The following is a 14,384-nucleotide window of genomic DNA, read 5'->3' as shown; positions in this document are numbered from 1 at the left end:
AGTTTGATCTTTGCCTTGTTGGTTTCGTCCTTGGTTTGGTGCTCTGCTATTCAGTCTCTATCTGTCATTACCGATCTGGACTGTTTCTCGTCCCTGTTGTTGGTAAGCCCCTCTATAATAACTCCTGTTCAACATCTGCGAGTGTCTGCTATTCTGTCTTGATGTGACAATTCCTGCAAAATAATAAACCTTCTTGTACTTTAAAGTTTCCAATGTTGAATAGCTAAATTCCTTTATAAAGGGTCCTAAAGCAGTGCACATATATCCTCTACTCTCTGGCCATTTGTTTAAATTTCTTCCAACTGAACAGATTCACTCTTTATGGTTTCATTTTCCATAAAATGGCTGTTCTCAAATAGTCCACTTTACAGAGACCAACCAGAGTGACTGAAATGCACATGTGTAACAGTGGTAGACAAAGTATACAAGGGAAAGCAGAGCTGCTTGCATACAAGTAAAAAATTAGAGATACCTTAAGTAAAAATATCATGGGAGTAAAAATACATTTTCTCTATCTATACTTGTTCTTGAAAAAAATATGAAAAGTATGCTTTAAAATATGAAGTATGAAAAGTTTTTATTAAATTAATTATAACAATTTCTAAAGAGAGTTGTGGCCTCCTCTCCAGTATGCCAAATTTATCTTAAAGCCTTGGATGCCACAATGCCCTCACCTCCACAGCAAATGCTTGTTTGTTAGATGTGTTGATACCATATACAATTAAAAGATGTTCTATATTATGGCAGCAGATTCAATGACTGGATTGGTTCAATCATATTCCTTCTAATATTTAAATTTTGTTATATCAATATTGTTTAAATGCATTTAAGTACATGTATTTAAGTAGGCTTTACATGTTTACATGTATTTATAATGCTATATAATACTGTATAATACTACTGTCGAATGCTATGTAGCCATATTAATATAGCCATCATAAAACTTTCCATCATAAAACTAGTGCATCAGTAATGAATTTGTCATCTTCTAGCGAGCAGTTAGGACAAGCTGATATTTCTCTGCCAGTGGGAAGTCCTGCTTCAGTCATGTCAGGTCAAAGGTTTGGTTTGCATTTTTAATTCTGTATACTGAGCTCTGTATCCTAATTCTTCTTGTAATGCTATATTATTATTTCTGTATGTTATTTTTAAGTGACTGCAGGCATTTCCCTCAGAATTTGTACATTTCATTTCAGTGCTTTAAAGGCAAGCATAGCATCATTATTGCTTGTAGCAAAGACTGTATATAAGGCAAGTCAAGATAATGTAAGCAAATTCAATAGGTCATCAGGATGTAAAGTGTTCGAATGTCTTTCTGCATAATTGAGTATGCTAGCTTGCATCATCCCACTCTGTCCCCTCCTACCACTGTGGAACAACTGACCTTAGCAGAGGCAAAATTAATTTTCTTAAAATTGGCTCACCAGAAAATGCTTATTTTAAATAAATCACTAAAATGACCACAGGCGCAGTGTAATCATCAAAGGGTAAGAACAATTTATAAGGGTTGGTGAAATGTGAAAGAAGTTCACATTGACATCAATTGCAGAAGTAAATGAAAAAATTTTCTTTAATGGAATGTTGAAATGAAACTGTACCATAAAACAAAGTAAGACCTTGTAAGATATTGGATAGTTTGAGCCAGTTTAGAGTTAGAACATTTGGTTCACAAGACCATGCAAATTATAGCATTACCAAAACCTCACACAGCAGGTAACAATATACCAAAAAAGCAATTAAAAAAAAAAGCTTAACGAGAATTCATTGTTCATATATAACTATTACAGTGCTGTTGCAGTACAGGTAAATGTCCGGCAGAGAGCAATGTGGTTTTATATCCAGTCTCCATAACGCAGCTTATTGGGTAGGTAAGCACGGGTGAGGAACTGAGGCGCTATGGATTCAAGAGACTGGATTTCAGCTTTGCACTTCCGTCTCATCATCAGCTCCATCTAAGAGACACCAACAAACACAGTGAGACTTAAATCACCAGGAAGGTTCAGTCATCAGGAAGGGATTGTTTATAGGTCTTCTGATGTGTGTAACGATCGAGACTACACTAATTTATAAGATGAAAAACAAAAAGCAAAAAGTTTTGTTTTCTTTTTGCCAAAGAACACAAATAAGGAAATTCTTAGTAAATTTTTTTACCTCACTTTCCCATGCAGGCTGGCAAGAACTATAAGGTCTTTTTCTGAGACTGTTCATCTTCTTCTCATCTGCCTGTGTAAATGGAATTAGAGCATCTCGTGCCACTCCAAATCTGCGCACCCCCAACAAAGGAAACAATATTGCACAAATTTCAAGTATTAATTCGACAGGATACAAAAAAATCAAGAGAAAAGATTAATTCATTAACACACATTAAAAAGCAACTTCACTGAACTAAATGACAAACAAAACAACAAAAACACCACCTCAAAAGGCAGATATCCAGTGAGTCTAGACTGTTCCCTAAGCCACAGAGTGTAGTAATGTTGTATTCAAACCTCTCAATGTCTGAAGGCCAAAGGCCCAGCCACTTGATGGAGGGAATGGTTAGACTGGCACCCTCAAAGGCCATCGACTGGAATCAGAAACTTTAGTGTACTGTATGTAGGTTACATAAAATTCCAGTTACATGCACAAACTGAAACATCAAAACTGGTCAATTTTGACACTCAAAGATAACCAGAAAAAAATAATTTCAGCAAAAATGAACAAAGCCTTCATATCTGTGTAATGCTGGGGCCATCAAGAAAGATGGAGCAGTGGGTGAGGATGACTGAGGTATATCTGTACTGTCCATACTTCAATAATATACAGCAACAGACTCACACACTGAAATAACTTGGCGTTTAAACAAAGCAATATGTACAACAGTAAAACAATTGCACAAAGTGTTCAATAAGCAAGGCCTTAGACTTGTTCAGAAGAAGGGAAGTCAGACCGTTTCACTCTAGAGCCCTAGAGGTCAGAACCTGTGAGCTTAAATAGGGATGGTGATTAAAGGGGAAATGAGGTGCAGGTGAGTTGGCATCTCCTGAGGGCTGGGACCGCTGTTCTGAAAATCTACCCTACCCATCAAACCAACCTACCAGGGTCTACTGCGCATGTGCATGAAACAACCACGTCATTATTCAGAGCACACAGGTAGCATGAATTTACAGAAATAAAAATCTGTCGATTTGTGCCATCATGTCAAAATGCTCAATCACTGCACATATATACATTATAATACATTACATATTACTCATGTAAATACTGTAATTAGTAATAATAATGTAGGTAGGATTATTTGACATGCTGTGTAACCTTATCAGAATGTGCTTCCAGTGATAGTACTGTAGGTAGGATGATTTTACATGCTGTATAACATTATCAGAACGTGCTTCCAGTGATAATGTAGGCAGGATGATTTTACTGATGTACTGCGTATGCATTTGGAAAACTTAAGGGAAAGTTTCTATAGGTACAAGTGATGAAGGAAAAAATAACCTCTGAATGTGTGTAATACCAAATTAGCTAAGTTCCCAATTGTCATAACACGTGCATGCGCTTACAGGTTGATAAAAGTATGCGGAGGTGATGAATAACAAAAGTTATATATTTTACTATTACCAACTAAAATGCACACTTCTGAAACCATAAAGCAATCAATAACATGTAGCTGGCTTTATAAAACCAGACGAGAAAAACTCGTAGGATGATTGTTCAGGAAATGTCGCCAAGCACCAGAGTAGTGACGCAATTGTTTCAGGCACATGCGCAGTAGACCGTGATAGGATGCATGCGTATGCGCAGTACACCCTGATAGGATGCATGCGTTTGCGCAGTAGATCCTGGTAGGATGGATGCACATGCGCAGTAGATCCTGATAGGATGGATGTGTATGTGCTGTAGATCCTGGTAGGACGGAAGCGTTTGCGCAGTAGACCCTGATAGGATGGATGCACATGCGCAGTAGATCCTGGTAGGATGGATGCGTATGTGCAGTAGACCCTGATAGGATGGATGCACATGCGCAGTAGATCCTGGTAGGATGGATGCGTATGTGCAGTAGATCCTGGTAGGATGGATGCGTATGCGCAGTAGACCCTGATAGGATGGATGCGTATACGCAGTGGACCCTGATAGGATGGATGCGTATGCGCAGTAGACCCTGATAGGATGGATGCGTATGCGCAGTAGACACTGATAGGATGGATGCGTATGTGCAGTAGACCCTGATAGGATGGATGCGTATGCTCAGTAGACCCTGATAGGATGGATGCGTATGCTCAGTGGACCCTGATAGGATGGATGCGTATGCGCAGTAGACCCTGATAGGACGGGTCTTATATCCAGAAAACAGGGCGTAACACTCACCACTGATCCATACTTGTAGATGCACATGATTTCAATTCCTGAGAAGAAAGAGATTCATCACCACCAGTATGTCAATTAAACTAATGTTTTATTTCACTAAGAACAGATTAAAGCATTATGAATACATTCTAAAAAGCAGGAAAAACTGGGTGACACAAAGTAACAATATCATAAATAGATTATGATCTTCAACACTGTATTGCACCATTAATGCTAACCAGTGCATGACACTATTATCACATAATTTTCTTGTCATTATTTGAGTCAAAACATAGGGCTTAATTTCACAGGATTTTTACAAAAATGTTCAGTGATCACGCGATCAGTCACCTCAGAATCCAAGCTCACAGGATATACCGGTACAATCCTCTGGTCTTTGCAACCCATGACCATACATGTTTATGCATTTTATTGCCAATTTATCATATACAAATACATATATGGGTGTATATAAGCATACCATGCGGATCAGCATCTACTAAGGCAAAGACTGGAATGTGCAGTGTGTCCCACAGCTTCCTCACCATTAGCCTGCTGTTGACATCTGGTACACCTTTACCCTAAGAAGTACACAGATTAACAAAGGAACTCTGAGAAATGACTCTTCTGTCCTCTCTCTCTCTCCCACACACACACACACATTAATATCTTTTAGAGCACCTGGCATACTTACAGTCATTATAATGCATGGATACAACTGTGTGCAAAACTCATCATCCATGAGCCTCTGGAAAGTTGCATCCTTCTCAATAATTAGAACAAATTTTGCAGATGACACAATATCTTCATGCTATGAAAGAACATACACAAATGCTATGCAATATACACACACTCTAAGCACACTAACACACAGAGTATGTGTGGGTCTGTGTGAGATATTGTTTATTAATTTTTAATTGTTTAATCCAAAACAACCTCTGAATACCTTGTGTGTGTGCGCATGTTTATATATATACACAAGGTTTTCAGAGGTTGTTTTGGACAGAGGTCCTTTATCAGATGTGCAAAGTGCTTCTGAAGTTGTAGCAGTTAGATCTCATTGGTACTAGTAAATTCATTCATTCATTCATTCATTCATTCATTCATTCATTCATTCACTGGGGTCTTAAAGTTCTGAGGCTATAGATCAGTTTTTTCATCTATTACTTTCTTGGGAAATCCTGTTGTGCAAATATTCTCCATGTTCCACCAAGCTCTAGAATATACATGAAATACAGCACATTTTGGCTTTATTACATGTTTCAGTTAAGTCTGAAATTTTTGGTTTAAATACCTCAATCTGTAATCAGTCCTACAGATTTTCATTTGTATTTACAGGACAATTCTTTACATTCCAAGGCTGGCAAGTGCCATTTAAGTGCATTTGCAATGAAGCTTTTCTCCAGAAAAGTAATAAATATGTGAATATTTTCATAACTTTGGGTTTCTTACAGAAGCCCTAGATGATGCTTTTGCTCGTGTTATACCTGTTCAGACACCCTGACACAGAAAAAAAATCTAGCTTAACACAGTATTAAGATTAGTGGTGTCCTCACCAGAATTTTGCTCAAGCTTGCTAGATTTTCTAATTAGCAATCCAGGTAAAATTAGTGGAATCAACACAATCCAGGAATCCTGAGCAAAATCCTGGTGAGGACTTTTAATCTCTGAACCTGGAATTGACACCTGTAATTAAGACAATAAAATAATAAAAGCTCCCTTGGCTCTCACTTAACATCCTACAAATAAAACAGTGGCTAATGTTATACATAAACATTTCAGAATTCTTTAGGATGATGTAGTGACTTCATCCCTTTTTAAGGATACCCCAATGATCTACAGAATCGACAAAAACATCAAACACATGCTCATCAAGATGAAGATAAATCTGAATAATAACTGGTACTGCAGCTTGCTACCAGTCTACATGTGCTACATGTAAACGTATTAACACGGTGACTAAAATAACTACGAATTCTCACCTATTCCTTCTCACTGAAGGTTACTGAAGGTTGTTTACTGAATTAGTTGCAAGAGATGGTATCAGCTTTACACTGGAGAAGTTGAGAGTTGACCTGTTGATTGTGTTGTTGAACACCTTTAGACCAAGAGAATTGCTATTTCCAGTGGCAAAGCATTTTAATGCTAATGGACATTGCATTCTCGACTTGTCTTTTCGCACTGCTTATCTGTTACCATGACATTTCTACAATGAAGTTAGAAAGAAAAAGAACAGTCAAACTCAAAAATGTAAATGTACAGCCCCATGGAATGAATGTTATGTTTTAAACATTTACATTTTTCTAGTGTAAACAAGATCCACCTCCTTCAACTTCAGAATCACTGTGCTTGCACAGCTGAAGGACTGCTGTCTGAAATATTCGGTTTCTCTAGAAACCTTTTGTACTTCAGTACAATTTGGATTATTTTGGTAAATTTACTTGGACTTGAATTCAAACAGTTAAAAATCAATTTTTATTCTGTATGTTCATGAACTCTGATCCCTCAGACATCACTGTCTTAAAAACCACCATGATGAAAATTGAAATGTGTTTTTGTATTTAAAAATATAAAGGATACTTTTGATCCCACAGACATTAGATGACACAGCAACTGCCTGTACAAACATGTACTGTCATAAAAAATTCATGCTGCTTTTAAACATATACAACAAACCCACTTTGCTTGAAATATCCTTTTGATAAGTCCAGCTAAAAATATGGATAACCAAATATTCAAATATCTGCTAATTAGAAGAATTTGTTTATATTTTAATGCTTTGGATACTAGATCATTGCATTTCAATTAATACACTAAACAATTAGACAAAAGAATTTTGGATTGGGTTAATGTGAGCATTACAATTTCACAATATTACAATTCAGAATTGTTGAAATAGCTTTAGTACAGTACAAGCAATCCTAAAATGTTTTGGCATTGTATAAGGACTGTGTAAACGTTAGACTAATGTCTAGGTGGAGTCTCACACTGACTTACAGTGGAACTGGAATTACAGTCCACTCTTGTGCCATCCTCCTCCAAGTAACACAGATCACCAGAGATAAATCCTTTAGATGTGGCAAGCTGGTAAACAACATGGACACAAATACCAACCCCTTTTTGGGTGCATTAATAATCAACTGCAAGAAAAAATTAATATTCAAGTACATTCAATACTTGAATGAATAAACATGGTTTCACTATACCACATGTAGACTCCTCCGAGGAACTTTGAGCATGCATGAAATATCATCCACTATGGAATCCACACTCTTCTGTGACCCAAACAGCTGAGGATCATTATAGTAGATGTCCCTGTTGATCATAATGCAAAACCATTCTAGTGTGAATATGCATTTAGCAACTCCACCTACTCTTATACTGTATGATTTACAGTCACCAGCCACTTTATTAGATACACCTGTCCAACTGCACATTAACACAAATGTCAAATCAGCCAATCATATGGCAGCAACTCAATGCATTTAGGTATGTAGACATGGCCAAAACGATCTGCTGCACTTCAAACTGAGCATCAGAATGGGGAGGAAAGGTGATTTTAGTGACTTTGAACGTGGTATGGTTGTTGGTGCCAGACGGGCTGGTCAGAGTATTTCAAAAACTGCTGATCTACTGGGATTTTCACACACAACCATCTCTAGGGTTTACAGAGAATGGTGAGAAAAAGAGAAAATATCCAGTGACTGGCAGTTCTGTGGGCACAAATGCCTTGTTGATGCCAGAGGTCAGAGGAGAATGGCCAGACTTGTTTGCGCTGATAGAACGGTAACAGTAACTCAAATAACCAGTCATTACAACAGAGGCATGCAGAAGCATCTCTGAACGCACAACACATTGCACCTTGAGGTGGATGGGCTACAACAGCAGAAGACCACACTGGGTGCCACTCCTGTCAGTTAAGAACAGGAAACTGAGGCTACAATTTGCAGAGGCAATTTGCACGTCGCCTGGTCTGATGAGTCTTGATTTCTGCTGTGACATTCGGATGGTAGGGTCAGAATTTGGCATCACAGCATGAAAGCATGGATTCATCCTGCCTTGTATGAACGATTTAGGCTGGTGGTGGTGCAATGGTGTGGGGGATCTTTTTCTGGCACACTTTGGGCCCATCAGTACCAATTGAGCATTGTGTCACTGCCACAGCCTACCTGAGTATTGTTGCTGACCATGTCCATCCCTTTGTGACCACAGTGTACCCATCTTCTTATGGCCACTTCCAGCAGGATAACGCGCCATGTGTGATAAAGCGTGAATCATCTCAGACTAGTTTCTTGAACACGACAATGAGTTCACTGTACTCTAATGTCACCAGATCTCCACCAGGAGGCAGCAGGTGCCTCCACAGTCACCAAATCTCAGTCCAATAGAGCGCCTTTGGGATGTGGTGGAACGGGAGATTCGCATCAAGGATGTGCAGCTGACAAATCTGCAACAACTGTGTGATGCTATCATGTCAATATGGACCAGACCAGAAACTGGAATGTTTCCAGTACCTTGTTGAATGTATGCCACGAAGGATTAGGGCAGTTAAGAAGGCATAAGGGGATCCATAATTAAAATAAAATAGTTTCAGACACATTTGAAGGGTGGAAAACATACAAAATCCAGCAGATTAAAGATTTGCTGTGTTCAGACTGCCAGTAACAAATATTTGCCAGAAATCATATTATGATCATTAATTGTACTACTACTACTATCACTACTACTACTACTGCTGCTACTACTAATATTACTACTACTACTACTACTACTGCTACTACTATCACCACTACTACTACTACTGCTGCTGCTACTATCATTACGCAAATTTTTGGGTATACATACCTTTTGGTTGCATACGAGTCACTTTGGACTAGTCTGTAAATTGATAACAGGCATTTCAGAACCTGTGCTGTATGGGGAAAAACAACAGATTAAATAAAAATAAATAAACATAAAATGCTCTTTAATTACACAAGAATAATGGAGGAGCTAGTTCTGAAGATTGTCAAATACAGAAAATAAATATTTCACCAAGTTTTATTTTTAACAGGCAAATACACTACACAAAATAATTAAGGGAATACAATCATTTATACATATAACACCAAATCAATTAAACTTTATGGATATCAATCTGTCCAGTTAGGAAGAATAAAAGACTGTGAATCGATTTCTCCTGCTTTGGTGCAAATGATAATGACATCAGATGCACTGGAGAGGCAACAACATGACAGACGAGAACAGGCTCACACTAAGCACATGTGACAGAATGAAAGAGTCTGGAGATGCCATGGTGAACATCATGAACAACACCCGTTTTGTGGTGGGTCAGTGATGGTCTGGGGAGACTTATCCTTGGACAGTCACCAACCTACATGTGATAGTTAGCAGTACCCTGAATACTGATTAGGTACTTGTATTGGTGATTGTTTCCAAGAAAGTAATTGCATAGGCATATACACTATATTGCCAAAAGTATTTGCCCACCTTCTTTGACTCACATATGAGCTTAAGTGACATCCCATTCCTAATCCATAGGGTTTGCAGCTAGAACAGCTTCAACTCTTCTGGGAAGGCTGTCCACAAGGTTTAGGAGTGTGTTTATGGGGATTTTGATGGGGCAGTCATGGTCTGATGGTTAGGGAACTGGACTTGTGACCGGAGGGTTGTGGGTTTGACTCCCAGGCCTGAGGCCATGACTGAGGTGCCCTTGAGCAAGGCACCTAACCCCAACTGCTCCCCAGGCACTGGGCTAGGGCTGCCCACCGCTCTGGGCACATGTGCACCACAGCCCCCTAGTAATCACTAGTGTTTGTGTTAACTACTCTGATGGGTAAATGCGGAGGACAAATTTTGATTGAGGTGAAAATCACAACTGATAAATATGTCAGTTCATTTTTGACCATTCTTCCAGAAGTGCATTTGTGAGGTCACATACTGAGAAGGCCTGGCTCTCAGTCTCTGCTCTAATTCATCCCAAAGGTGTTCTATTGGCTTGAGGTGCAGGCCAGTCAGTCTATCAGATTGCCAGATGGAGAAGCGCAATTCTTCACTCCAGAGAACGCGCTTCCACTGCTCTAGAGTCCAGTGGCGGTGTGCTTTACACCACTGCATCTGACTCTTTGTATCGCACTTGGTGATGTATGGCTTTTATGCAGCTGCTTGACCATGTAAATCCATTCCATGAAGCTCTCTGTGCACTGTTCTTAAGCTAATCAGAAGGCCACATGAAGTTTGAATGTCTGTAGTGATTGACTCTGCAGAAAGCTGGCAACCTCTTTGCACTATGCGCTTCAGCGTCCGTTGACCCTGCTTCGTCAGTTTACGTGGCCCACCACTTCGTAGCCGATTTGCTGTCATTCCCTATCACAGTTCCATGCTGGAATTCACTGAGCTCCTGAGAGTGACCCATTCATTTACAATTTTTTGTAAAAACAGTCTGCATGTTTTTGGAAGTGATTGAAACACCTGATTCTGATAATTTAGATGGTGAATACCTTTGGCAATATAGTGTATGTTTCACCTTGCTTGATGTACAAAACGTAAGTTACTACAAAATGACTAAATATACGCTCTTCACATGACACAGAGAAACCTAGTTTGCACTCTTATTGCATTAGTTAGGCCACTGTGAGGCTCTGCAGTTTGACCGATATAAAAATCTTTGCTGCCTGTGTTAAGCTAAATGTAAAATTCCGGTACTAACCAAGGCCACCTATGTAGGCTATTTGGATGTGCCATAACTTCCCTTGCATGCACAAGAGATTATATTATTTTTTGTCTATTATGTCCTTGAACATTTAATAGTGGTTACTGGATAATCTCAAGGACTTTTTTTTTATGCATTTGCATTATCATCACAAAAAGCCATTCCATTTTAGCCTTAGGTTCCAGCACTGAAGCTTAAAAAAACACTTCACACATAAAGCTGAAGTTTACCAATTACAAAACTATCTACCAAAATCATTATATAGAAGTGTTAGAGATTCTCACCAAACTTGGTTACAGATGATGGGCAGTCACTTCGTACAGTTGTGATAGTGGCATCTGAACTCATAAGCAGACCAAGGGACTGGTCAAATCTGAGTGTTAGAAAAAAGGTTAGACAAAATGTAGATCACTCAAAAATGTAAAAATTATTATAGATTATATTTCAATCAGGTTTCTCAGTCAGCTAACACGTGTGCTGATACTCTCCATATTTCTGTGTATTTAAATTAGTCGACTAAGTACCTACATGAACACCATTGGGTGCTCTATTCTACAGCAAACACATAACTTTAAGGATGAGTTATGCTTTAATTATTCTAAATCCAGGTCTACCTCACGTTGGACCAGCTGGACCGATTCTTCAAGACCAAGACGGGTGCTTCTTCCCTTGATAAACTCTGAATTATCTTCAGAATAACATTTTCAATTCGCGTTAAAACATCAATCCTAGAAATAATAACAAAATAAACGTTCAGGAAAATTAGGTTTCAGCTTAGACCGGTAACAAAAAAATCATCACTTAATTTACCTTTACCTAGCAATATCCCCAGAGTGGCCGGTTGAGGTTTCGCTATGAGCTTGAATGCTTTGGAATAGCGCAGCTCGTAGTTTGTCCACCTCAGAAAACTGTTCAGACATAGCTAGCTTTTCAAGTTAAAATCCAAGTCGAAGGTTAGCCCTCTGTATTAAAAAACGAAGATAGTTAACTGGCTAGCTAACGTTGGTTAACTAACATCAAGTAACGTACCTGTTAAATCACTTACAAGTTCTCCGTAAATGAGGCGCGTGCCCGACCGTTAGCTAGCGTTGGATTAACACTTTAATTCTGAATCTTCAGAAGATTCTGAACACTGAATCTTTGTTTCCAGGTGGTTAGGGTACTTAGCTCTAGTTACTTTTTGGAGCTAAAATATCAGAATTATCGCAATGTTGATTTTAGGACACATTAGTTATAGTTATTATTTCCACATGAACAAAACCATTTTCTGAAATGTTTCATGTCAGTGTTTCCAATTGCTCTTCATTTCAAAACCGTGTCTGAAGGCTCACATATTCATATTGTAGCGTCGTCGGGCCAATGGGGGTGACACCATTACCCATGAGCCCTTGCGGCCCCGGCCCTGTTATGTTTAATTATGCGATGTTTATGTTTGTATAGTGTTTTTAATGATTTTAATTATTGTGTGTTATTAGTTAAGTCACCCCGGTCCATCTTTTTGTGTACCTGTGCATTATCTTAGTTTCCCCTCCATGTATGTGTAACGTTGCCGTCGTCATGACCTCCCCCTGTGTTTCATGTTCAAGTACTTAATTTAGGCCTCGAGTCATACTGATTATGCCTGTTTTATTACAAAGCACAATAAAACTTCTGTTCTGTTTTGAGAATGCACTTCTCTGCAACTTCTTTCTCCCACACCACGCCACAATATAATACATTTTAATCGCATAAAGCCCATAAGTTTTAATTATTAATATTTTTCGGGGCAGGGCAGTGTTCGACGAGATTAGCGCATCCGGGTACTTTGCCCTTGCGTAACTCCGTTCCTTTTTTGGGTAAACGCGATCCCTCTAATTTAATTGGTGGTATAATTCCGAAGCCTTTGCCAATTAAATAACCAAAATTATCGATAGATAATCACGATATAACACTTAATTTGTGTTCATTTTACGTTCGCCACCCCCATCGACAACTTACGTTCGCCAGCAGACACCAGAGACATCAACAGCTGAACACATCGTCAGTTGGCCTGTCTGCACTCGTGTACAAGTATGATGCAGGCCTGCTCCAGGGTCTGCTCCTCTGGGGGACAGATGAGAATGTCTGTAGTGGTGACTCCCCCCAGCCTGAACAGCTACCACCACCTGGGCGGTCTGGCTAGCCCAGGTGTGTGCCCAGGAGCTTGATTATCTGGCATGCTCTCCCATTCCAGGTGTGAGCGCAGAGGGTAGCTGGTGCACCTGAGTAGGGGAGGAGCCCCACAATAGTGTGCCTCTTCAGAGCAGTTTTATTAGCCTATCCACATCCTGTGTGTGTGTGTGTGTGTGTGTGTGAGAGAGAGAGAGAGAGAGAGAGAGAGAGAGAGAGAGAGAGAGAGTTTGGTTTATCTAGGATATGTAACAAGGTAATGCAAAACAGGTGCTCCCTGGCGTGGACAGCTGTTCTTAGCTTCTGAAATACAGTGGGTGCTCTATATGGATCACAAGAACCCAAACCTTTATTGCCTGTAACAATTGGAAAATAAACAGGTCTGTGCTGACTGTCATGTTGGAAAGGTTCATGTGTCCTGATTATGACAGTATCAATAAACTGCCAGTGCAATTATGTAAGGACTGGGAGAAGGTCTGCACAGCTATCACTATTAGAATAGCTAATGTTTAATTGTTAATTTTGGATGAGTAGTTGAATACAGTGCAATATTGGCATCACTAGGTAATAGCAATATGCTAAAATATTTAATATATATATATATATATATATATATATATATATATATATATATATATATATATATATATATATATATTTTTTTTTTAGTAGTATAAATGACTACTAAATGAATTCTTCAGACATTTAAACATGTGCATTGTAAGGGAAATTCATGTAATGTATAGAAAAATAAATTATAGTTAAGCATGGAACATTGGATGATTAATTTCTCATTTTAGTCACTCTTGTCTTTCAAGTGTACCTAGTGAGGGAGACCTTAATAAAGACTTCCGTCTGTCAGGATAAAGTGTTAATTCACTTGTACATACTCTTTTGAGTGGAAGCATATATGGGAGAAGGCACTAAAAGTCTGTAATGTTCTTTACTGGATGGCTAGAGCCACCTTCTGTTATGTGGTCTTTGAGGTCTTTTGATGTTCCCCAGACAATGGTTCACAATGCAGTAGTGCTCAGGACATGTGCATTTTTAAAAGAATGGTCCATTTTCCATCTCCTGCTGAACTTGAAAATATTGCAGCAGGCTTCTGCCATCTTGTTCTCCAGTTTTCCATCACATGGCTTGCAGCTTTGACGGCAGCCGTATTTGTATTAAACCACCTGGGGAGTTCAAAGATGAT

General features: G+C 38.9%; 1 protein-coding gene across 5 annotated transcripts; it reads right to left on the bottom strand.

Annotated features, from left to right (window-relative positions):
- Positions 1-1,543: 1,543 nt before the first annotated feature.
- On the bottom strand, positions 1,544-13,303 carry spo11 (SPO11 initiator of meiotic double stranded breaks). Of its 5 annotated transcripts, none has more exons than XM_076984427.1 (14): positions 13,016-13,303; positions 11,855-12,000; positions 11,653-11,766; positions 11,323-11,411; positions 9,172-9,238; positions 7,533-7,641; positions 7,324-7,410; positions 6,907-6,943; positions 5,021-5,130; positions 4,808-4,907; positions 4,348-4,385; positions 2,490-2,566; positions 2,152-2,263; positions 1,544-1,952 (listed from the first exon to the last, which is right to left on the bottom strand). In XM_076984427.1, the coding sequence occupies exons 2-14, from the start codon at positions 11,956-11,958 to the stop codon at positions 1,833-1,835; spliced, it is 1,164 nt and encodes a 387-aa protein (XP_076840542.1). In that variant the 5' UTR covers positions 11,959-12,000; positions 13,016-13,303; the 3' UTR covers positions 1,544-1,832. The 5 variants fall into 5 exon arrangements, with proteins under 5 accessions (XP_076840542.1, XP_076840541.1, XP_076840544.1 ...); XM_076984426.1 differs by lacking the exon at positions 13,016-13,303 and adding an exon at positions 12,084-12,387; XM_076984429.1 differs by lacking the exon at positions 11,855-12,000.
- Positions 13,304-14,384: the final 1,081 nt, after the last annotated feature.

The sequence above is a fragment of the Brachyhypopomus gauderio genome, chromosome 21 (assembly GCF_052324685.1).
Source record: "Brachyhypopomus gauderio isolate BG-103 chromosome 21, BGAUD_0.2, whole genome shotgun sequence".
Classification (NCBI taxonomy): Eukaryota; Metazoa; Chordata; class Actinopteri; order Gymnotiformes; family Hypopomidae; genus Brachyhypopomus; species Brachyhypopomus gauderio.
This window is presented reverse-complemented; position numbering and strand designations above follow the sequence as displayed.